We start from the raw sequence: 23,588 nt of genomic DNA, 5'->3' as shown, positions 1-23,588 counted from the left end.
TATTTCAGCATTGTTGTTGTGCGCCGTTGAGTCAGAACCAACCCATAACTGACCTTCCAGTGGGTTTTCAGAGGCAGTTAATCACACGGGAGGAGACTGCCCATCCTTCTCCCGGGGAGTACTGGTGGCCTCGAACCACGTGTCTTCGGGATTACCGTGCAGCTCTTGCCATTAGGCCACCAGAGCTCCTACACCCATTACCAAAAACATATGGTATCAACAAAAGAATTCAAAACAAGAAATCATTCATCACGAAAGAATTAAAGCACTTGGCTTCTATTATTAAGCCGACTTCCTGCTTCCTTTTCCTCCACAGATTCCACAGCTGCTGGACACCCCGGCACCTGTGAGTTCATGTCCGTCCGTCTCATTTGCTGAGAGGTGACTAGTTGCCTAGTGCAGGGACTCCACCCCACATACACTCCCGCCTGCACTGAGTCTTCTTCATCAGATTTAACTTTCTCTCATAATTAATTCCCTGAGCTCCTGAACCTGCCGCCCACCGGCGCCCACAGGGCTCTTTCTCTCCCCTCTGTCGAAAGGTCATCTGGGTGTTAACAGGTGATGTGGTATCATCTGATTAAGACAGCTGCATCTCCCCAGGACTCAGAGACACCAACTCTTGGCCTCACATGGTGACTTGTACGTCAGAGACAGTGGCAGTACGGAGGCTGAGAGGGGCTGGGGGGTGTACTTGTGGCAGGAGTGACCCTTCACCTGAGGCTTCACCGGGGTACCTGGGTGAGAGACGGATGCTGGGTGCAGGAGCCAGTGTCTAGTGGGGTTGAGTGTCTAGTGGGGTTGTCTTGTTACAGCCCTGCCGTGAATTTTATTTCTTTCATTTTCTTATTCACAAGCAGATTAGTAAGTACATGCTCATGAGCCACTTTCATATTTAAAAAAGATCTTTTTTTCTTAGAGACCATGTGTGGTTGTTCAGAGCATATTCATTCACACCGCGTAGGTAGAGGACAGTCGTCTGTGTCTTTGTTTGAGATGTACATAAGTGACTGTTTTCTTTTTATCCACATTCAGCTTCTTCGGCTCCCGGAGAAGGTCCACACCTTTCCCACCTGATAGGTACTTTTCTCATTCTTACATGTTGTGATTGTTTCTCTGACACGGAAGTCCCGCCATCTACAGCCAGTGAGGCATTCTGGTCACGGCCCTCGTCCTAGCTTACACAAGTCAGCAAGTGGCCTGGATCACATACTGGGACTGTCCAGCGGAGTGGGGTGGGAGGATAGAATGTCAGGTTTGTGCTCAATTTTGGATACAAAACCCTGCAGCATCTTCTCATCTGCATGTCTGTCTGTAGCTTGTCCGGGGGCGATGCCCAGCCAGCAAGCAGAGGGCTGGACGGAGCCCTGTGCATGGAAGGGCGGTCCGGTGGGTGGAGGGGTCCCTGTTCACACACACTTGCCTCCTTCCCTGCAGATCTGCCGGAGGTGAGGCTGGCCGACGGGCAGAGCAGGTGCGAGGGCCGTGTGGAGCTCCACCACAACGGCACGTGGGGCACCGTGTGTGATGACCTCTGGGGCCTGGCTGCAGCCCAGGTGGTGTGCCGGCAGCTGGGCTGCAGGGAGGCCCTGGCAGCCCCGAGACACGCTCTGTTTGGCATGGGCTCAGGCCCTATCTTCCTGGACAATGTGCAGTGCACTGGCAATGAGAGCAGCCTTGGGCACTGCCAACACCTCGGCCTGTCCGTCCACAACTGCGGGCACCAGGAGGATGCTGGTGCCATCTGCTCAGGTATCTGCCACCTCCCTGGACCAGGGTTCCATCACAAACAGCAGATCCTAACCACCAGGCTGCCCATCGCCCAGGGACAGGGTACCATTCAAAGACAGGTCCAGTCCCCATTCCACCAATCTATGGGACACAACCTCCCTGTCCCCACTTGTCCCCACCACGCCCAAGGCATGGTGAGGTCCATGGGAAATCAATCACCCGTACATGCCTGGCTCAGTGCAGGTTTGGCACATCCCACACTTCCCGGTTAGCCCAGCCCTGCCGTCACGGAAAGGCTTGGAGTTTCAGGTAGGGTGAATAACACACCCAGCTTCCTGGGGTTCTCTTACTTTTAGCCAGCTGCTTGTCTCAGCCAACCCAGGGCACTGGTCACCCAAGGCCCAAAAGAGGAGAGTCCCTGGCCAGCTGTATATGAGGGAAGGGCATAGATACGACCATGAACTTGGGTCCTGCTATGAACTGCATTTTTGTTCCTAGGAACAGACTTTCCCTGTGTGTCGATTTTCCAATTTTTCCATAAAGCTACTTCACAAAAAGCTGTCAATGAATATTCCCGTGATCTTGTGGCTTGCCTACATTGAGAATCGCTTCCAAGTAGGGACAATTTTATACCGCCATCCACTAAAAGCTGCCTGAAAACTCTGAAAAATGATTTTGCTACTTTGTGGTACTAAATAATGTGACTCCTCACCTCACTGCTGATGTTCGCCACTGCCCAGGGCCACCCGACCCTTGACAGAGACACAGTGGACGTGGGGTGAGCCGAGTTACCACTGAAACCCTTCCCACTCAAGGCAACCATGTGTCTCAGACTCAGTCACACTCCACAGGTTTTCCATTGACCATGACCTTTCAGAAGTAGATGGCAGGACCTCTTCTGAGGGAACTCTGGGTGCATTCAAACGGCTGACATTTCAGTTAGGTATCTGAGCACATAACTCTTTGCCCTGTCCAGGTCCTAAGATAAGGACAGGGGCGAGGTGTTCCTACTGAAATTTTTCAGCAGCTTTTTAATGTTGAAGCATACTTGCTGCTATGAACAGGTTAAGAGGTCTCCAGATGAAAATGACTGAGTTCAAACGGCATCACACACTACCCCATGTCGCCGCCACCAATCTTCTTTCTGAGTAGCTGCTGAAGGTTCCTCCCTGGAAAGTCCAGTAGATGCTTCTGTTTTGTGTCACGGTCTGTCCAGGTGCTTCTGTGCTTCTCCAAGCCTAGAGGAAAAGGTTGAGATGCTTCCTGGTTTGTGCTACGTCCTGAGAAATGCCAATCCACAGGTCGTAGTGGTGTTTCATTTGCTATAATATTCCATAGCCAAGGGCCCTGCACAGCTGTGGATTCATCGGCCCATTAGATTTGTTTCCTGTGAGCAGCTTTTGCCTGGTCATCTCCTCTAACAGGAACTTTGGGTTTTCTCTTTTAGCTCCTGAGGTTGCCCCTGAGTCGGTGGGAACGGCTCCTGCAGTTGGTAATCCTTTTGGTTTTGTTTCGTGGGTGCTTTGTGGGTGCTGACACACTTGCTAGCAGACACTCCAGAGGTTACAGCCAGTGACACCAGGGCTCTCCTAGACGCGCTCCTTTCTCACAGCTGAGAAAACTCAGGCTCTGCCCTCCACATCCTTTTCAAGCCCAGCTTCTGCCAGCCTAGTCTCTGGTTCTGGAAGAATGTTTCTAACTTTGAACCTGGGCCAGTAGGCAAGTGTATGGTGAAGGTGATAATACAGGAAAGGTTAGCTGAGACGCACTTGAGTGTGGTGGCCCATCAAGTCCACGATTTGGCTCCTACTATATATTTCTCATCTTTGAAATTCCCCCTTTTCAAATCCAAAGATGAAAACAAGGGGACAAAATAGTCAGAATTAGGATTAGCCTGGAAAAGCTGGCCACTGCATTTATGATCACCATGGTCATGTACCATGGAGTCAGTGCCGGCTCACAGCTGACCCTCCAGTGGCTTCGCAGAGGTGGTAAGCCCCCTCGGAGGAGGTGGCCCATCTTTCTCCCGCAGAGGAGCTGGTGGGTTTGACCAAGTGCTTTGCGTTGACAGCACGGGTCCTTCACACTTAGCCAGCAGAGTCCACTTTTATTTAAGCACTAATTTGACTTATTCCTTTTGACCTGGAAGCACAAGGCAAGAGTTGCTAAGATATCGGAATTCAGGGTTGGTTATATTAGAACTACAGAGAAGTCCCCCTGGAAATGGCCTCCCAGGAGAGCTGGTCACATTGCAATCATCTCTGGGTCTTCCTAGACTTACCTGTCATCAGGCTGGTGGATGGTAGGAGCCGGTGCGAAGGGCGTGTGGAAGTCTACCACGACGGCGTGTGGGGGACCGTGTGTGATGACCTCTGGACCATCAGTGCTGCCCACGTTGTGTGCCGCCAGCTGGACTGCGGGGTGGGCATCAGCGCCCTGGGGCATGGCCACTTCGGGGAGGGCGTGGGAAGCATCCTGCTGGACGATGTGAGGTGTCAAGGCAGCGAACGCACGCTGGGCCAGTGTGAACACCTGGGCTTCTCCATCCACAACTGTGGCCACCACGAAGATGCTGGGGTCATTTGTGCAGGTACTTGCCCTTGGCGTTCCCCGAGGCTACAAGAGTCCTGATTCTTAGGGGTGGGGGGGCTATAGATGAATGTCAACAATGACATTGGCGGTGGTGGTGCTGCTGCTGTTAGCTGTCATTGAGTCTTTCAACTTCCCTTGCTGAACCATGTTCAACAGAACAACATCCCTGGGATAGACTGCACGTCACGTGTTGTGATCCTGAGTTTGTAATTGTTGATTTATGAATCACGGCCCAGGCTTTCCCTCGATTGGGTCTTGCTGACTTTCTCTAAAAGGTTCAGAGTCCATTATTAGAAATTGAGATACATTGGGGCAGAGGATACATAATACAAGCTGGGTCTGCAAAGCCTCTCAACCCCACAACCTGCCCTTGTGCCCTGGGTTCCAGGAGGGCACTGGTGGTGTAATAGGTTCATTAAAGAGAATATTGGCATGCTGTGAATATTAAGATGTCCCTGGATATATAGACATTGTCCAATGGGAACCTAATTTGTTGTGTAAACTTTCACCCAAAACACAATTAAATTAGTTGGGGTTTTTTGTTTTTTGTTTTTTCAAAAAAAGGGTAAATGAATATTGAATCAGGAGTCAGATATGCTTCAAGATAGAAACCACTTTCTAGAGCTTTATAGTTCAGGTAACCTCATGTGTCAACAAACTAACTTGGTGAAAATGAGAAATCAGTCTTAGAAAATCTGAAGTTTCAAAAGTAGGAATGCTCGTAGTAAGTCATCATCTAGAACGTAGTTTCTCGTCATTCCCTCTTGAAACAGCCTCTCATCAGCCCTTGGAGATGACGCTTTTCCTAGAACCAGGCAGCATTTTCCCTTCCTCCTGCGTTCTTTTCCCCAGGAAAGCTGCCTTATTTTTAATTTTACATTACAGAGGTCACTATATATCTCATTTTCATGTAGTTGAAGCCTGCAACTTTTAAAACAGGAGGAATCATTGAAATGTGGCTGGGATTTTTGTTTGACTTTGTCTTACTTTATTTTGTTTGCTTGTTTGACAATTGCAGCCGCAGCCGCAGAAGTGACCATTCCTCCTGGTAAGTTCATTTGTTTGCTTTTTTCTAAGTCAGTTGTGACTTGCATATGGGCAAAGTGAGCGTTAAACTTCAGATGAGGCTAAGTCTCAAGTCTGGATCAAACTAAGTGCTCCCAACTTAATGGCGAGAAATGGTGAACAGACACTGAGCACACACTTTGTGTAGATTTAGGGGTTGCAGTGCAGTTCCTCGCCACCAGGCCCCCGGCATCCCGTGACTCCTATATGTAGGACACTATGTTTGTTCCCTTTCTTTTTGGTCTCTGGGTCCATTTATAATGGTAAGAGCTTCCTTCTACTCTCCTTAGTGTCCACATGGTTGGATTTTCAGTGTTTTGTTTTTGAATAGTCACAGAACTTTAGACATCAAAGACAAAACTATGCAAATGTCCATAAAACCAGAGTATCCATCTCCTAAGTGTGTTTCACAGTAAAGTACACTAACCTAGTGATAAGCTAATGAAAAAAAAAAAAAGACTGTGAGAGTGAACAAGCCTGGATGATACTGTCTTCCTCTCTAGAATATTCACACCCTACTAGGAGAGACCGGTCCTTGGAGAAGGACATCATGCTTGGGAGGGTGGAGGGACCGCGCAGGAGGGGAAGGCCCTCTATGAGGTGGATTGATTCAGTGACTGGATTAATCGGGATGGGAGTGTCAGAGACAGTGCGATTGGCACAGGACAGAGCGGAGTTTAGGGCTGTTGTACATAGGGTCGCTATGAGTCGCAAGCGACTCGACGGCACATAACAACAACAACAACTAGACAGCAAAGGTCCTGAGGAATTCCGTAGCCAGGGGCCATTCTCCATGTGTGGTTGACCCAATGTTTTTTGTTTTGTTTTTAAATAGTATTCAGTTTATTACAAATATTTAGTCTTGACTTCCCATATTTCCCCCCCTCTTGTTTTTATCATAATTATGTTATCATCTAGATGAGCATCCTTCATACACAAACAAACAAAACAAATTAAACATAATAAACTCAAAGAAATACTTTCAAAAATCTCTATATGATCAGAAGGATTCAGGTTGAATATTCCTTGAAAGCCTGTTTTAATTGTCCCATTGCCACAGTGCTTGTTAAAACCAGTTCTGATTAATCTCCTTGGTCAGTGTGTCCTTTGCCATTCCCTATCACTCCTCTCTGAGAGAGACTTCACCCTGATTCATAAGGAAAAGGGGACGGCGTATTCTCTTAGCTACTTCCTGCTGAAAAGGGACGCTGTAGGTTTCAGGGTGAAGATCTTCTCTCACTATTCTAATGGGTCCCTTTGGCAATAGGAAACACGTAGACTATTGTGGAGGTTGATTTTGGAATGACCCAATGTTTCTCAGAGCTCTCTGCCCATTAAAACTTTTTGAGTATAAATGCAGCATCCCAGGACTCGGACTCAGAGAACCTGGGATCCAGGCCTGGCAGCATTCTTAGCCCTTTGGGTGACCACAGGCAAGTTCTCTTGTCCACCTACACCAGGAGCACCCAATCACTGCTTCAAGCCAATTTGAGTCACAGTGGCCCTGCAGGACAGAACTGTTGTTGGTGTTGTGTGCCTTCAAGTTGCAACCCACTCAAAGCTGACCCTCCAGCAGATTTTCAGAGGCAATAAATCGCATGGAAGGAGAGCTGATGGATTCTTGCACCGAGCAGCTGGTGGATTCGAACTATGGGCCTTTAGGATCATATGCCTTTGCAGCACAGCTTCTTCCCACTAGGCCTCCAGAGCTCCCCTTGGAGGACAGAGTCAAGTTGCCCAAGAGGGTTTCTGAGACTTGTCCATGGTCACGGGTTTCTGAAAGGGACTCGGCCTGAGTTCTCTGGAGTTCCAACCTCTGTATCCCTCCCCATTACTTATTTCTCTGGACTTAATGAAGCAGAGGACAAGAAATTGACTAAGGACAGAACATAATCATACCGAACATGTCTGGAACATGATTGGTAAATGGGGAGGTTTCTTTTCAAAGTATTTACCAACAAGCTATTGACAAGGATGGTATTTCATGACCATTTTCTTTAAACCTGTTTCTTATTTTGACAGCACCTACCTCTGTTTCAGCCACATATTTGACCCTTACAACTGGTAACGTGTTTTCTTTTAACTTTTCCCCTTTCTGCATATCTAAGGGGCATTGATTTTCTGAGCTTGTGTTTGACGTGCAGGACTGCTCTTCCCCCAGGAGCGAGGCTCTTGAGGCTTGGCCTAGGGTTTAAGGCAGGCTTTGGCTTAAAGCCCCAAAGGGAGAGGGGAGAGAAGGCGGCCATGTCCTTCCCGGACGGCTCCACCTTGGGTTTCTGTGACTTCTTGCTGCCTGAACATGGTGGTCCATGTGCACAAGTAATGGCAAGTTTTGGGGGTCGAGTGCTTTTTTTGGGCTTGTGTTTGACGTGCAGAACTGCTCTTCCCCCCGGGAGCGAGGCCCTTGAGGCTTGGCCTAGGGTTTAAGGCAGGCTGTGGCTTCAAATTGTTTTTCTGTCAAACATTTCTTCTAGGTGGTATAGCACTGGTCTGTGCATTGCTGTGCAGAGGTAACTCGTGGTTGCTATGATGCTGAACACTGTGATACTGATGTATCAAATGTGAGAATGGTTACCGATGGTGGACAGTGTTTGGTGGAGCTTCCCGATTAAAACAATCCTGGAAGCAGGAGTGGCATCCACTTCTGAAATGGCTTGCCTCTGTAAACTCTATGAACAGTGCTCAGGCCTTTCGTTCATAGGGTCACTAAGAGTTGTCTATAACTCGACGGCACCTAATAACAACAACAAGGGGCATTGCTATGTTGAAATTCTACTGAGAATAAACAATCAGACCTCTATTTATCCAGGAGTCACCTGCTGGCCAAAACAATGCCTTGGAAAATTGTTGATAACTCAGAACTAGACATGCAGGGCCCCTATGCCTCCAAGCTGAGGTCTCAGTATTCAAGATTAAGGGCTCAAACCTGCCTGGGAGTATTCACAGACTGTTCGCCAAGAATCCGACGCTCATTATCTTACACACACACTCAAGCTGACTACCTGGTCTTTCCAAACTGAAAACAAACCTGTTGCCCTCATGTAGATCCTGACTCATAGCATCCCTCTGGGTCAAGTAAAACTGCTTCCTAGGGTTTCCAAGGCTGCAGATCTTTACAGAAGCTGAGTCTCTCCCATGGAGCAGCTATTGCTTTAGAACCATCGACCCTTCATAGACCAGCCAAGCAGTTTGAGCACTCTGCCACCCTGACTGTTGCTAAAAACCACAGAGTCGGAACCAGTCCACAGCTGACCCTCTGGCACGCTTTCAGAGGCCGTGAAGCACATGAGAGGAGATTGTCCATCTTTCTCCTGCGGAGCAGCTAGTGGATTTGAACCACATACCTCTGCCTTGGCAGTGCAACTCTCTAAGCCACCAGAGTTCACTTGGCTGTGAATTAGATAAATTAAGGAGAGGTTTAAAACCTAGAAGCGGAAACCTGATAGAGGAGCTAGAAAATGTAGTAGACAGCCTCGGAGCCAAAGAGCACAAAAAAATTTAGCCCAGACATAAATTGTCACCAAAAAAATGCCCGTTTGCTTCAACATTCTCCACAACAAAGATACTCTTCACAGTGAACCCAAATTATTCAGATTATAATATGTTCACTAATTTTTTGCTTAAAAAGGCTGGGAAGCATGCTTCATTTGGGAAATGTTTTCGTTTCTAATATTCATGTGTTTTTAGTTTTAGTAGATAAGATTTCTGGGGAGGGAGGTGTTAGTCTTCATGTTTCAATTCTTTCAACAACAATCTGTAGTGAATGAGGCCATCATAACAATGGAATTGTGTGTAATCAAAATGACATTTAAAAATTAACAATCCTTTTGTGTTTCATGTTTAGGCAAAAGCTCTACTTGGACAGAAGTAACTCACTCATCTGGTAATGCCCCCTGCCCAGGGTCCCGCCTACTTAGACAAAGGGGACAGCAGGGTGGTGTGGTCAGGCCAACAGGTGGGACCAGTGTACAAACAGCTGGTGGACATGTGGTACCAAGATCTAACCTTTGAGGAGAGTGCCTAGTCTGGGCCAGACCCGGTGCCAGGCAGGAAGTGGGGTTCAGAGAAGGTCAGGAGACAGAGAGGGTCCTCCCTGGCCTGGTGGGGTCATCTTCCTAGAAGCATCACACATCCTTGCTATGCAGTGCAGTTGGACATTTATTGTGGGATCGATCACTTGAACTTACCAGTCATTCCTTTGAGACAGTCTGTTTAAGGGAGAGTACTCTAGCTCCTTGACTGTTTTACTAGTTTTATCCAGTGTTGACTGTTTTACCCCATAACGAGCACAGTGACAGGTACTTGGTCGATCTCTAGTCTTTGCCTGAGTAAATTAAGACCCTGGGACCTGTGCTCCAGAGACAAAACAATTCTTGTGTGCCATTTGCTAAGTTTTGATTAATTCCCTTTTCTGATTTCTAGCATCTTTAACTATTGCCATAAGCACTTCAGCAGGTATGTTTAATGTCATTTTGGATTCCATCTTGCTTGCTATAAATTATTTGGTTTTCTGGTGAGCTCATGAAATAGTCACTTACATCCTGGTTAAATTCATTGGTTCTTTAATAATCTTTTTTTATTGTGATTTAAGTGAAAATTTACAAAGCAAACTGGTTTCTCATCCAACCATTCATACCCATTTTGTTTTATAATATCAATCACAATACTCACACTTTAATCACAGTCTTATCACTCTGCCCTGTAATTTTTAAGTCCATGGGTACTTCTACCCTCTCCCTTCCTGCTTCCTGGCTCTCTCCATGGGTCCCTCTACCCCAGCCATCCCTGCCTTCTGGGCTCTGTTCCTTGTGAAATACCTCTCTTTTACCCTTAAGTGATTGGTTATTCTAAGGAAAATGCTCTTCACAAATCTTACTGATCACCTTCTATGTCTGTATAAAGCTGGCTGAACATGGAGCCAAGAGAGAGAGAGGAATTCTTTAACAATCTTCCTTTTCTTTTAATACTTTTGTATTAAGTTGCTTCATAAAGATTGTACTAAGAGCTCCCAAAAGGGAACGAATTCTGGAAAAGGCAGACAAGTATACAGACCAAAGGGGAAATAGTCCAGTCAAATAGTCAAGCCCACAAAATCAATGCATAGTTAATCATCAGCTGGACTTGCTGGTGGTCTGATATAATCACCTACTTGAAACCATGGAGGGAGTTTGCTCCAGAAACCAACAAGTAGATGTGGCCAGGACAGATTTAACTGAGCCTGTTTAGATATTTAAGCAGCTTTAGGTGAAAGTTAGTCCCATGCTGAGCTCGGGGCCAAGGCCGTGACTTGCAGAGTTGACTAAAATAATAACCCACTTCTTCTAGAGGAGCTTCTAGTCAACAATGCCGAGAATTATCTGAAGATCCTATTGTAGGTCTGGCCTCAGAAGCTTCACCTCTAGCATGCTGGAGTGGGGCCAATGAGAATGCTCCCCATATGCCCACCGGTAAATTCTGTGTGTTCCTAAATGCTAAAATCAGTCCACCTTTATTAACACTAATGGAGAAAGAAAACACCAGAGTCAGCAGATAGAGAACTAGAATGTGGCCTTGGTTACATACAAAGAGGTGCTGGAGGATAACAGTAGGAGAATCCGAGGGAGCTCTGGTGGCCTAGTGGCAAGAAGCTGCACTGCAATCCCGAAGGTGCATGGTTCGAATATACCACATGCTCTACTGGAGAGGGACGGGCAATTTCCTCCTGTAACAGTCAGATCTGACTCGATGGTACACAACAACAGGAAGAAAAAATACCAAACAAAAAAAAACAAAGAGTAGGAGAGACAGATGAGCCCATTAGCCATTCTCTTCCTCAGTCTAGGTCTCAGAATAGTCCACAAACGGACAGTTCTAGTCTGCAAACACTTCCCTCCAGTTCACAGGGGAAATGACTGAGAGATCTGGGGCAGGCAAAGCCCTCATTCATACTATCCAGGAGAGATCAGTCCCCCTAAATGAGAAGGTCCGTGGGCTGTTGCCCTTCAAACAAGCCATCCCTTCACCTGTGAAGGGGGAATCAAGGATGGCCTGGAGAGCTGGAGCCTCAGATAGGTGAGGAGGCTTGGAGGCATGGGAAGATGTCCTGCCTGGCGAGTCTCACTCACCTGTGATGGCCACCTTTGCATCTCCTGCACCTTCTAGGAATCTAACACGAAATACAACTGTCTTTTCCCTTCTTATTCATCTGCAGCTTCAGTGTCCACGACTGTGACCTCTGCTCCAGGTAAAATGCTCTGTGGGGTCTGATTAAGTGTCCCTGCTGAGAATTCTATTTGGCAAACTAGGCTGACACATGAAAATTATGTCCTCAAAATAAGAATCAGTAAAAACAAAACCTATGAGTCTTGTTGGAAGCCCAAGTGGGCTGAGCACTGGGCTGCTGACTGGTGGTTCAAACCCACCACCCTCTTCACAGGAGCGTGGCAATCTGGTTCCATAAAAACTGACAGCCTCAGAAGCCCTATCAGGCAGTTGCACTCTGTCTCACAGGATCCCTAGGAGTCAGAACCAATCCCATAGCAGGGTGAAGAATCTTGTGCACTAGTTCTTAGGTATTTTCTCTTTATCTATAACCACAGATACCACTTCAACCTCAGCAGAAGTGACCTTGACATCTGGTAAAGATTGTCCCATTCTGCTGTTTAACATGACTAATTTCTCTTGCGTGGCACGAATGATTGAGCATCCAACTACTGCTAGCCTAAAGGTTGGCAGTTCAAACTTACTCAGAGGTGCCTCAGAAGATAAGCCTGGTGATCGCTTCTTAAAGGTTGAAGGCTTGAAAACCCTTTGAACAGTTGTACTATTCTCTATATGGGGTGGCTGTGAGTTGGAGTCAACTCAACCACAACAAACAATAACAAGTGTATTTAAGAAATACATCCAGGAGGAGCTCTGGTGGCCTAGTGGCAAGGAGCTGCAACTACAATCCCAGAGGCGCACGGTTCGAATCCACCAGATGCTCTGCCGGAGAAGGAGGGACAGTCTCCTCCTGTACCAGTCAGATCTGATTTGACAGTACATTCACACAAAAATAATAAAAATTAAAAAAAAGAAATACATCCAGTGCAATTTAAGACCTCCACTATAATAAGAGGCTTTCTGGGATTGTGGGACAGGGAGAACAGAAATACAGTGGACAGACAATGGACACTGTAAGGGACTAGGGCAAGGAGGGTCAGCGGGGACAAGTAGACGATATGTGTTGCAGGTAATAACCTGGAACAGGACGTGCATAACTGATCAAATGAGAAGGGAGGACAGGGAGGGCGGGAGGGGAGAGAAGCAGGGGATCATTTAATGGACATTTTTTACAACATACAACAAAATATAACTCAATGGGAAATAACACACACAACGGGAAATGGTGCACACACTAATGAATATTCATCGTCCTGTTCTATCTTATTCATATACAGATGCATCCCCAAGCTCTGCAGAAATGGATGGTCCTTCAGGTAAAGTTTTCTACCTGCCAAATTTCTTATGTTAAATATGATCAACTTTCTCTTCTATGTGATAAGTGAACATTTATCCACAGAATAAACCCCAGTGTAAATGAAAACATTAGTGTCCTTTAGACATCAAGTTCCATGATCTCCTTGTTCAGGTGTAGATGCACCAGTGAGTGGCTCCTCCACCAGGGACCACATCTCCTTGCTGTTCTTGTCTTGATCAGATATACTTGTGAAAGGTCAGGCAGGGGCCAGGCCTCCACCTGCTGGGAGGCATGCACATTGTCTTCAGTTTACCTCTGCCCAGACCAGCAAAGTCAAACACACACCCTAACCCCAGGCTGCTAGCCTGAAGGTTCTACCTATTCCCCTTCTACTTCAGTCATTGATTTCTTCAAAGCACTTGTTACACACTGTTGTTCAAACCAAATGCTGCCTTTTCTTTCCACCTATATTTGAGCTTGGTTCTATTTTTATTTGCAGTTACAACTTCAACTTCAGCGGAAGGAGCTTCTCCTCCAGGTGTGCTGCCTGTCCTTTGAAGTAATCCTGATGCATTTTTAAGAAACCTCCAATCCAGCAAGGGCTTACAGACCAAGGGTGAACATGTTTTGTTTCCTCAGGAGAAAATGACAACCGTCCTGGAGATGATGATGATGATGATGATGACGACGACGACGACGACGACAGTGATGACGGAGAAGGAGATGGAGCAGAAGGAGGGGGAGGAGGAGTGGAAAGTGAAAAGGAAGGAAAAACAAAAGAAGATGAAGGAAAAAGAGGAGAGGAAGAAGGAAAGAATGGAGAAGGAGAAGAGGGAGAGGAAGGAGAAGGAGAGAAAACAAGAGAAAGAGCAGAAGGAGAGGAAGGAGGAAGAGAAGGAGAGGAAGAGGAAAGAGAACAGGCAGGAGGCGGAGAAAGTGAAGAAGAGGGAGAGGGAAGGGGAGAACTAGAGGAAGGAGGAGAAAGTACCAGAGAAGAAGGGAGAGGAGAAGCAGAAAAAGAAGGAAGAGAAAAGGCAGGAGGAGGAGACAGTGAAGAAGAGGAAGGGGGAGAGGAAACAGCTGGAGAAGGAGGGGAAGGGGAAGGAGAAAGTTCAGAAGAGGAAGGAGGAGGCGAAAAGGTAGCAGGAGGAGGAGGAGACGATGAAGGAGACGTGGAATCAGGAGAGGAAACAGCTGGAGAAGGAGGGGAAGGACAAAGTACAGAAGAGGAAGAAGGAAGAGAAATGGCAGGAAGAGAGGGAGAGGAAGGAGGTGGGGCAGGAGAAGAGGAGGAAAGCACTGAAGAGGGAGAGGAAGAAGGGAGAGAAAAGGTCAAAAAGGGAGAAAAAGAGGAAGAAGAAACAGCTGAGGGAGAAGGAGGAAAGAGTGAAGAAGGAGGAGAAAGAGAAAGTGCTGGAGGAGAAGGGGAAGGAGAAAGTTCAGAAGAGGAAGAAGGAGGAGAAATGGCAGGAAGAGAGGGAGAGGAAGGAGGTGGGGCAGGAGAAGAGGAGGAAAGCACTGAAGAGGGAGAGGAAGAAGGGAGAGAAAAGGTTGAAAAAGGAGAAAAAGAGGAAGAAGAAACAGCTGAGGGAGAAGGAGAGAGTGAAGAAGAAGGAGAAAGTGCTGGAGGAGAAGGGGAAGGAGAAAGTTCAGAAGAGGAAGGAGGAAGAGGAAAGGCAGCAGGAGGAGGAGACAGTGAAGGAGACGTAGAATCAGGAGAGGAAACAGCTGGAGAAGAAGACGAAAGCAAAAGAGAAGGGGAGGAAGGGGGAAGAGAAAAGGAAGGAGGAAGAGGAGACAGTGAAGAGGAGGAAGTGGGAGAAGAAACAGTTGAGGGAGGAGAAGAAGAAAGTACAGAAGAGGAAGGAGGCAGAAACGAGGAGGAAAGCACTGAAGAGGGAGAGGAAGAAGGGAGAGAAAAGGTCGAAAAAGGAGAAGAGGAAGAAGGAGAAGAAACAGCTGGGGGAGAAGGAGGAGAAAGTGAAGAGGAGGAAGTGAAAGGAGAAGAAACAGCTGGAGGGGGAGGGGGAGGGGAAGGAGAAGGAGAAAGCAAAGAAGAGGGAGAGGAAGCAGGAAGAGAAAAAGCAGGAGGAGAGGAAGGAGAGAGTGAAGAAGAGGAAGTGGGAGAAGGAGAAACAGCTGGAGGAGAAAGTGAAGAAGAGGAAGCAGAAGGAGAAGAAACAGCTGGAGGAGGAAGAGAAGGAGAAAGTCCAGAGGAGGAAGGAGGAGGAGGAAAAGCAGGAGAGGAGGAGGAGGAGGAGGATGAAGGAGATGATGATGGAGACAGAAGAGAAAATGAAGAAGTAAAAGGAAAGATAGGGAAAGATGGAGAGGAAGGACAAGAAGAAGAGGGAGGAGGAGATGGAGACAGAGAGGAAGCAGCAGCAGCAGAACAAGGACAAGAGGAACACAAAGGTGATGCTGGTGGTGATGGCAGTGGTGGTGATGGCGGTGGTGCTGGTGGGACCGGGACCGACATTTGTGAAGCATTTGCTCACAGTGCTGCTGTGAGCACCTTACAACCTCAAAGAATCTCTCAACAGCCTCTGAGATAGTTACAGCACAGTCTCTTTTTACATGGGAGAAAGGTACTTGGGAATTGAAAGGTTTTCCTGGACATAGAAATAAGATCATGTCACACATGGGGTCACCGAGAATTGGACTCTAGCCAACAGCACTGAGTTTTCACAAATGTCTTATGTTTTGTTTCTGTAGCCACAGATCCCGTTCCAACAAAAGTTACAGCATTACCAGGTAATGAGACGCTTGTGGCTGGATTAACACAGTTTCAAGACCATTTCCACTCCCCACCTCTCTAACTGCGAGCGCTGTGGTGTAGTCCACAGCCAACTCAAAGGTCACACCTCTCTAGCTGTTCTTGTCCACAAGCCATTCCCCAGGAGACCAACGGGCCCTCTCCTCCTGCATGAGTCACAGCCCTGAAAACCCCCTGGAGAGTCAGCTAGGAGGCAGTTCTAACAGCAATGTGACAGTCACTTATTGAGAGATTGTTCATTTTCCTAGCTTACCTTCTCTGTGCATTTTTTAAGATGAAATCACACTTTTCAGATATGATCTTTCTCTTATTTGAAAGTATTTCTTGATGGCTTGGGTTTCTTCTTCTCACTTTCACTGAAGCTCACTGCAGGTATGGCACACGTCCAGGGCAAGACGAAAGAGGGCAGCAAGGAGCCCTCCAGGTTCCATTTGCCATCCACAGATATTTCCACAGAAAGCATCTAGTATCTGGGTCCTTTTTTATTCTTCCTCACAGAATGTCAGTATATTTCTAAGGATTGTTTTCTGATCATTTAACAAATTCTTTTTATTATTTATTCATTCATTCATTTACTTACTTACTTACTTACTTACTTACTTACTTACTTGCAATCAACAAAACATATCACTTGTCAAATGTTGTTGCCAGGAAAATGACATTTGATGGACAGTATTTCTGTGCCCAAACCAAAGCAGAAGCATAAATTATTGATGCGTGAAATTAGGAAAACATTTATTTCTTTTTCAGTTTTGACTATAAACACTTTAAATATTTTAAATATATATATGTAGATAGATAGATAGATAGAGCAGGACAGTTACCAGTTCAACAGTCTTTACGTGTCCAATTCTGTGAGTTAATGACACTCATTGTGTCATTCAACCATCACTGCGAGCCTTCTCCACATTCTTGCCCCACCAATAGAAGGCAGTGGTTTGGTGGTGGTTTTGTTTGCTTGTTTGTTTTGATCTTTTTAAAAATTTTATTATAAATTTTAATGAAAGTTTACAGAGACTTTGGATTTCCATTCATTCATTGTTGCACTTTTCTCCCTGCCCAACCGCCATTACTCCCCACCCCCCATTTGCTCTTTTCTTTGGAAAGTAAAAGAAAAATTCTTTCATTATTTTACAATCCCTCCCCTCAAGTCCACTCCACTATGCAGCCTTCGTTCTGGACTCCTTTTGTGACAATAATATGTAATCACATATCATATGTAATCAAATATCCCTTTTAAACAGTTTTCCCCCCTCATCTGTTTCAATACAGTATACATTATTTATCCCATCTTTCTCAGTCTCCCCCAACCCCGAAGGCAGTGGTTTTAATGTCTGGTTTTTTTCCCTTTCTTACAGTTACTCTTTCAGTTGGTGCAGAAATGGCTCCTTTACCTGGTAAATTTTGTTTCACTAATTTATTCTCTCTAAAAATGTGCTGCCTATTTATCTCACAATCAAATTTATTCTTTACAGAAAACTTTCACAAATTCTTGACATACATGTACAGACACAAATGTGTGCGTTCCCCTCTGTGTGGGACAGTGCACAATCTCATCTACACAAATGCCCTGAAAGTGGTAGCTCCTCATATTAACATTCTTCTCAGGGAATCTTGAAGACAGATACATTTACATTTGAGAGGAGCCCTGGTGGTCCTATGGTTAAGGCACTCTACTGTTAACCAAAAGGTCAACAGTTTGAACCCACCAGCTGCTCCTTGGGAGAAAGAAGTGGCAGTCAGCTGCTGTGAAGATTTATCAGTGGGGATTAAGTTTATAACACATAATGCATGGGGATGATTGTATGAATAGTGTGAAACACGATGTACACAAACTTTGTCAGCAAACCAATTTAAAAGAAAAAAGAAGATTTACAGCCTCATTAAAAAAAAAAAAGATTTATAGCCTCATGTTTTCTCCTTGGTAACAGAAGTCTGTCTGGCTCCAACCTCGGAAGACCTTTGCTCAGACACCCCATGCAAACATCTCTCCATAAGTGGTTGTTGGGCGCCCCTTCAATTCACAGCACCCTCGTGTGGAATGCACCCCAGTGCTGATTGTTTCTGTAGCACATAGCAAACGACACTTCAGAAATCCAGCCAAAGGGTCTCTTCTCACCTGGATCTTTCTCTCGCCTCTCGCAGACCTGCCCCTGCGCCTGGTGGATGGGCGGAGCCGGTGCCAAGGCCGCGTGGAGGTGCGGCACCAGGGCGTGTGGGGCACAGTGTGTGACGACAACTGGAACATCAAGAATGCCCAGCTGGTGTGCCGCCTGCTGGGCTGTGGCCGGGCACTGGGTGCTCCGGGGCACGGCCACTTCGGCCGGGGTTCAGGGCCCATCCTGCTGGACGATGTGCACTGCAGGGGGCACGAGGACACACTGGAGCGCTGCGCCCACGCGGGCTGGGCGCGCCACAACTGCCGCCACAGCGAGGACGCGGGCGTGGTCTGCGCAGGTATCAGCCCCCCACCAGTCATGCTCTGGCCCTGGGACGGGGACCCCTAATTAAGCAGACTCCAAGCATTCCAAGGTCCAAGTTCACAATCCCAAGGCCCATGGTCACAGATCCAAGAGTCACAAAAGAAACGCTTAGGTCATATTTTATAAGGACTTCCTGGATGGTGGCATGGCCTGCAGGGAGCTATGCTGCTGCCCAAAAGCCAGCTTCTCTGGCCGTTCAAATCCTCCCCCAGGGTCTGCAGGGAAAAGAGGGGGAGTCTTCTCTCATGCAGTTTACGGCCTCCAAAAGCAAACTCAAAGGTCGTGGTGAACTGGTTCTTATCTGACAGTTCTGAGTTTGAGGATAAGGAGAAGTTGGGAGCTCTGGTGGCCTAGTGGTAAGAAATTGCTCTGCAATCTCAAAGGTATGTGATTCAAGACCACCCAGCTGCTCCCTGGAAGGATGGGCAATGAAGTGATCAACTGCGTCTGAAAACCCACCAGGGGTCACCAGGGGTTGGTTCTGACTGGTACACAACAACAACAAGTTAAAGGCACCCCAGAATAAAGGCCTGGAGATCTCCTGAGAACTCGGCTATTGATAACCTCAAATGTACTTCCACCCCGAGGCACCCAGGTTGACCTTGAATCCAAGCGGACTTGACGGCAACTTATTTACAGTAGAGTTGAAAGAACTTCATAGTGAATATTTGTATTACATATGCTTGAGATTTTGTTAATCAGCATTGCCTAATTCCAATATAGTACAATTTTTTGTTGTGAAATACAACTGAAGGATTATGTGCTCAAACAGTGGGGCTTCTGCCACATTCTTCCCCTACAGAGCAAATGGTTGATTGCTTGGCAGCCAAGTACTTTAAAAGTTGAGCCACCAAGGCTCCTGTGACAGCATTGTACAATTACTCCGGGAGGTGAAGTTGCTTCTGTCAGACGACAGTTTGTCAAGCCCACGTCTCAGTCTCTGACAAGGGCATCAGGGCACAGCTCTGGGTAGACATGCTCCTTTACCTCGCCCCATTCTTTGGAAGTCAGAGATTTGATCCGGAATTTGACCTGATCCTTCCCTGGAATGCTTTGTCTTACCAGCCTCTGGGTGTCTTGGCTTCCTGAGTTCCACAGGCTGACCACACACGTGGAGTCATGTTTCCTCAAATCCATCTGCACAAATCCAAAGATTGGCCAGATTCTAAGATACGGTGACCACATACATTCAATGGAGTCTTGTCTGTTCCATTTCCAGTTTTCTACAGTTACATCAAAGACATTGCTGCCATCACTTTTTTCTTTCAGTAGGAGTGAATAGGAACTGTGTTGCATAGAAATGAAGCTCCAACAGAAATGCTCTCAGTGTTTAAGACAAAAGGCCAGCATTAAGACCACCATTAATCATGCAAAGAGAGGGGTTCCTGGGGTCCTCACCTCCCAGATTCTCATGCTACTGTGTCTGTTTGCACTTTCAGCCCCCCCAGATGCCATCAGGGAACTCACTCAAAAAGGTAATTTCTTTTCCCTTCTTGGATGTGAACCAAGGGGCTTCCTTTTCATTGGGTATAAGTGTCCGAGGCACCAGTATTAGGGGCGTCTAAAGAGATGGGCAGTCTCCTCACATACAACTTACTGCCTCTGAAACCCACTGGAACCCACTGGAGGGTCAACTATGAGTCAGTTCTGACTTGTCAGCACTCAACAACAATAACTGAGGTTAGAGAGGGCCCTGATAGCACAGTGATAAGGAATTGCACTGCCAACCCAAAGGCTCATGGTTCAAATACACCAGCTGCTCTGTGAGGGAAAGATAGGCAGTTTTGTCCTGTGTGAAAACCTGCTGGAGGGTCAGTTATGAGTTGACTGACTGGATAGCACATCATAACAAAAACGAGGTTGAGAGGATCTCTCCAACCAGGCTTCCTGAGTCGGTCATTGGCCCCAAGTTACTGGCCTGATCTATACCTGGGCTGGGGAAGCCTTTGACAGATGAACTACATCTTCCCCAACCTTACATGCCATCAGGGCCAGGAGCACAGGAGGGAACGCAGCCAGATTCATGGAGTGAGTGTACCTGCAAACCCCCCTGAGTTTGCTGTTCTCTTGCTTCAACAAACCCTGGTGCAGATGCTACCTGTATTCTCAGCTCTGCACAATCCAGCTCCCCTCCCTTTGGCTCCACCAGGAAGCCCAAGATCCTCTCTCCTGGGGTTACTCCGTGTCATCATACTCTGATTTTAGTAGCCAAACCTACTGAGCTTCCCCCCACTTCTCAGGGCCAGCACTGTGGCCTTTCAGTGCTGAGCACGGTTAACATCCGCTCGTGTGTCTCTCCTCCCAGGTCCAGCTGATTCTGTGGTGCCCAAGGACAATGGTAAATTCTTCTCCCCTTCTAGGATCTGAGGTGGTTCAAAGGGAGAGCAGCCTGGGAAACAAAGAACAGGCTGAGTTTCCCCTAGGACCTCTGGGGTTCATCAGGCTTCAGGAGGTTGGAGGAGAGACCCCTTTGCACTCATGCTACCTCCCACTTTGCTTCCACTGTCCTTTTCCAGATTATTGCTCATGAGAAGCCTGTAGCACTATGGCTATAATATTAGACTGCTAACAAAATGATTGGTGGGTCAACCCACCAGCTATCCTGTAGGAAAAGGGTATCGGGTTCTGCTCCTGCAAAGATTACCGATTTGGAAATCATTTGGACAGTTGCAGTGTGTCCTACAGGGTCACCGTATGTGGGTCAGTGTTGACAATGTTGATTGAATTCAGTCTCATGCAAAGGCCCCGCCTCAGGGATTCTCAACATGGAAAATGAGCTGTTCTTAACTCCTTAGTTGAATACTGGCTTCTGCCCTTGGAATGTGTGCTGTGGGTTGGGGCTCCCCAAAGTTGCAGCGTTCCCCCAAAGTCTTTTTTGAGAAGAAAGATATTTTTTAAAAAATCAAGTTGTGAGTAGGGCGATAAGAGCAGAGCCAGCCCTAGCCGGTCACTGTTCCTGGTCCTGGATAAAGTAAACACCCACACACACACACCCCTGACCTACATGTCCAGGGACTAGGGTCCTTCGTGGGGGGGTCTCACCCTCCTCCTCCTCCTCCCGCAGCCCAGCTCTCCTGCCTGCCTAACCTCTTCCGAGCCGTCATCGACCGCGGCTATCTCCGGAGGCTGGGCTACTCCTCCTGGGACGTCCACGTAAATGACGAGCTGTGCCGCCCTCACATCACAGGGCGCTACTTGATCTTCAACATTCCCTATGGCCGTTGTGGCACCATCTGGCAGGTATGGAGTCGGCAAGGTGGTGATAACCACCTGTGCCTCGAACTCAGGGACAGGGGTTGGCACATTCAACCACCGCCTGAACACTTGGGGAGAGAGAGAGGGAAGGAGTGGGCCAGGACCTCGTTTGAGTCAGTGACGCCTGGAGCAGCTCAGTCTGCCCGGAATAGTCTTTCCTTCATTTGGGAGATGACTTGAAGCTTCTGTCACCGTAACCAGTGTTGATATTGATGGATTGGTAGGTGGAGGGATGAATGGTATTTTCTCTTACTTCCCAAACCAAAGCATTTCCCACTCCACGTTTCTTTCCTCAACATAAGTGCACCCCTCCTAAGTCCAGGTTATGGCACTGAGGCCAGGAGAGAACAGATTCTCTGACTGCTGGCTTCTAGCCAGTTGGCTAGCTATCGTTTTCAATCTAGAAAGCAAAGATCCAGATGTTTACATACACTGAAATATATACAGCTCTATTTAATGTTCCCAACCACCTGCCTATTTCACAAAACAATGACATTGAAATTAAGAAAACAGGAGGGGTAATTTCCTTCTGTACCAGTCAGATCCGGTTTGACGGTACACACACAAAAATTAATAGAAAAATTTTAAAAAAGAAATTAAGGGAGCAAGCATGCTTGAGGGAAGGAGTAGGTTGAGTCTGACAGAGTGAGAGCTCTAGACGGGGAAACCCCACTTGGCATCAGCCTCCCACACCACAACTCCTGCCCAGATGGCCCTCATTCTTGGTTAAGGACACAGTACTCGGGCCTGGGATTCTTCCAGCAAATCTGTGAACTGGCCCCAAGCAAGGTAGACACACAAGGGTGAAAGAGAGGCCTCTGCTTATAACCCCAAACCAAGCTTCATCCCACCAAATCCACCCCTACCCATGGCAACCCTCGTAGGCTGTAAACCACCATGGGAGGAGACTGGCTTTCTTCTCCCTGTGGCTTTACTAATGGACTTGACCCTCAGTCCTTTGGTTAGCTGTCTGATACACTATGCACTCCTCCGCCTGGCTCCTTTCCGCTTCCAAAGGAAGGTGCCCTTCAGGAAGCCCGGGGCTCTGGTCACCAGCTCTCCGCCCGTCCTCACAGGGAAGCCGTGGCTCCGGCAGCTACACCAACTACATCAGAGGCCGAACTCGGGGCCACTCTGGCCGAGTCATCGTGCGCCACAAGGTGCCTCAGCTGAAGTTCACCTGCCAGGTGGATGGTCCCTCGACGGGAGGAGTCACTCATAGCGTTGGCTATGACGTGTCCATCACATTCCTTGAGTCGCCCACGACCCATCACACGAGGGGCATGAGTCCGTACTACACCAATCAGAGAAAAGAGGTCTTCCTGCAGGCCACGCTCCACAGCCATGACCCCGGCCTGGTGCTCTTTGTGGACAGCTGCGTGGCTTCTCCAGACCCCCAGGACTTCACCAGTGTCAAGTACGAGCTGATCCAGCAGGGGTAAGAGAACCAGTGTTTCCCCCGGTTTCCGGTCAGAGTCACGTGTCATCCTGGTCATTCTGAATCAGACTGCTGTGTCCAACAGCCCTCACCATGCCCCCAGGTTAGGGCCCTCGCCTTCTCTTTATTCTCCAACATCCAAGGGCTTCTGTGGGCATTTGGACAACCTCCCTTGATCCCCACAGAGTTCTGGGCACTGGCCTTGGGGGTCCTGACTCCCTGTCAGCCCACTGGATTCTCCATTTCCAGTCCATCTCTCAGCATGTTGGGCTCACACTCGACCTGGCGGCTGGCCCGGCCATACACATGTGCACAGAAGGGAGGTGTCGGCTAAATCCATTGGTTGACCAATAGACTTGCCAAGCCAGATGCAGGCAAGTTGTTTGTCCCTTAGAGGGCTAAATGTTTATGAAAGGAAAACCAACACAAAAACCCAACAGAATCCAATGTCGCGGCGGTGCTGGGGAGCCCACGAGAGGTGCAGTGGCAAATGCCTGTTCCCCAAAGCCCAGGGAGGAGCAGGCCCGGCACGTCCCACAGGGGCAGAGCCAGGGCTGGGTGAGGCCAACAGTGTGACGGGGAGTAGCACTGGGCCGCAGGAGGAGGGGGGCACAGTTCTGTCCACTCGGCCCTCCTGCCCGAGACAGGCAGACCTTGGAGACACTGGGGGTTTGGTTCTGGCCACCGCAATAAAGTGAGGATAGCAGTAAAGCAAGCCACATGAAATGTTTGGTTTCCCCACGCATAGGAAAGTTACGCCCGCACTCACCTGTCATCTGTGAAGTGTAAATAAATTGTTGTTGTTATGTG

The 23,588-nt window shown here is 47.7% G+C and overlaps 1 protein-coding gene across 1 annotated transcript in view; it reads left to right on the top strand.

Annotated features, from left to right (window-relative positions):
* The window catches only part of LOC102852005 (deleted in malignant brain tumors 1 protein-like), a 91,180-nt gene that overhangs the window by 65,794 nt on the left and 1,798 nt on the right, over positions 1–23,588 (top strand). The window contains exons 24-29 of the mRNA XM_006880143.1: positions 1,438–1,752; positions 4,007–4,321; positions 13,466–13,531; positions 17,748–18,059; positions 21,150–21,325; positions 22,417–22,778. Of these exons, the coding sequence (XP_006880205.1) occupies positions 1,438–1,752; positions 4,007–4,321; positions 13,466–13,531; positions 17,748–18,059; positions 21,150–21,325; positions 22,417–22,778 (1,546 nt within the window). The remainder of the gene's footprint in view (positions 1–1,437; positions 1,753–4,006; positions 4,322–13,465; positions 13,532–17,747; positions 18,060–21,149; positions 21,326–22,416; positions 22,779–23,588) is intronic.

This window comes from Elephantulus edwardii, unplaced genomic scaffold, assembly GCF_000299155.1.
Source record: "Elephantulus edwardii isolate Elephantulus edwardi_28Jun2011 unplaced genomic scaffold, EleEdw1.0 scaffold00006, whole genome shotgun sequence".
NCBI lineage: Eukaryota > Metazoa > Chordata > Mammalia > Macroscelidea > Macroscelididae > Elephantulus > Elephantulus edwardii.
This window is presented reverse-complemented; position numbering and strand designations above follow the sequence as displayed.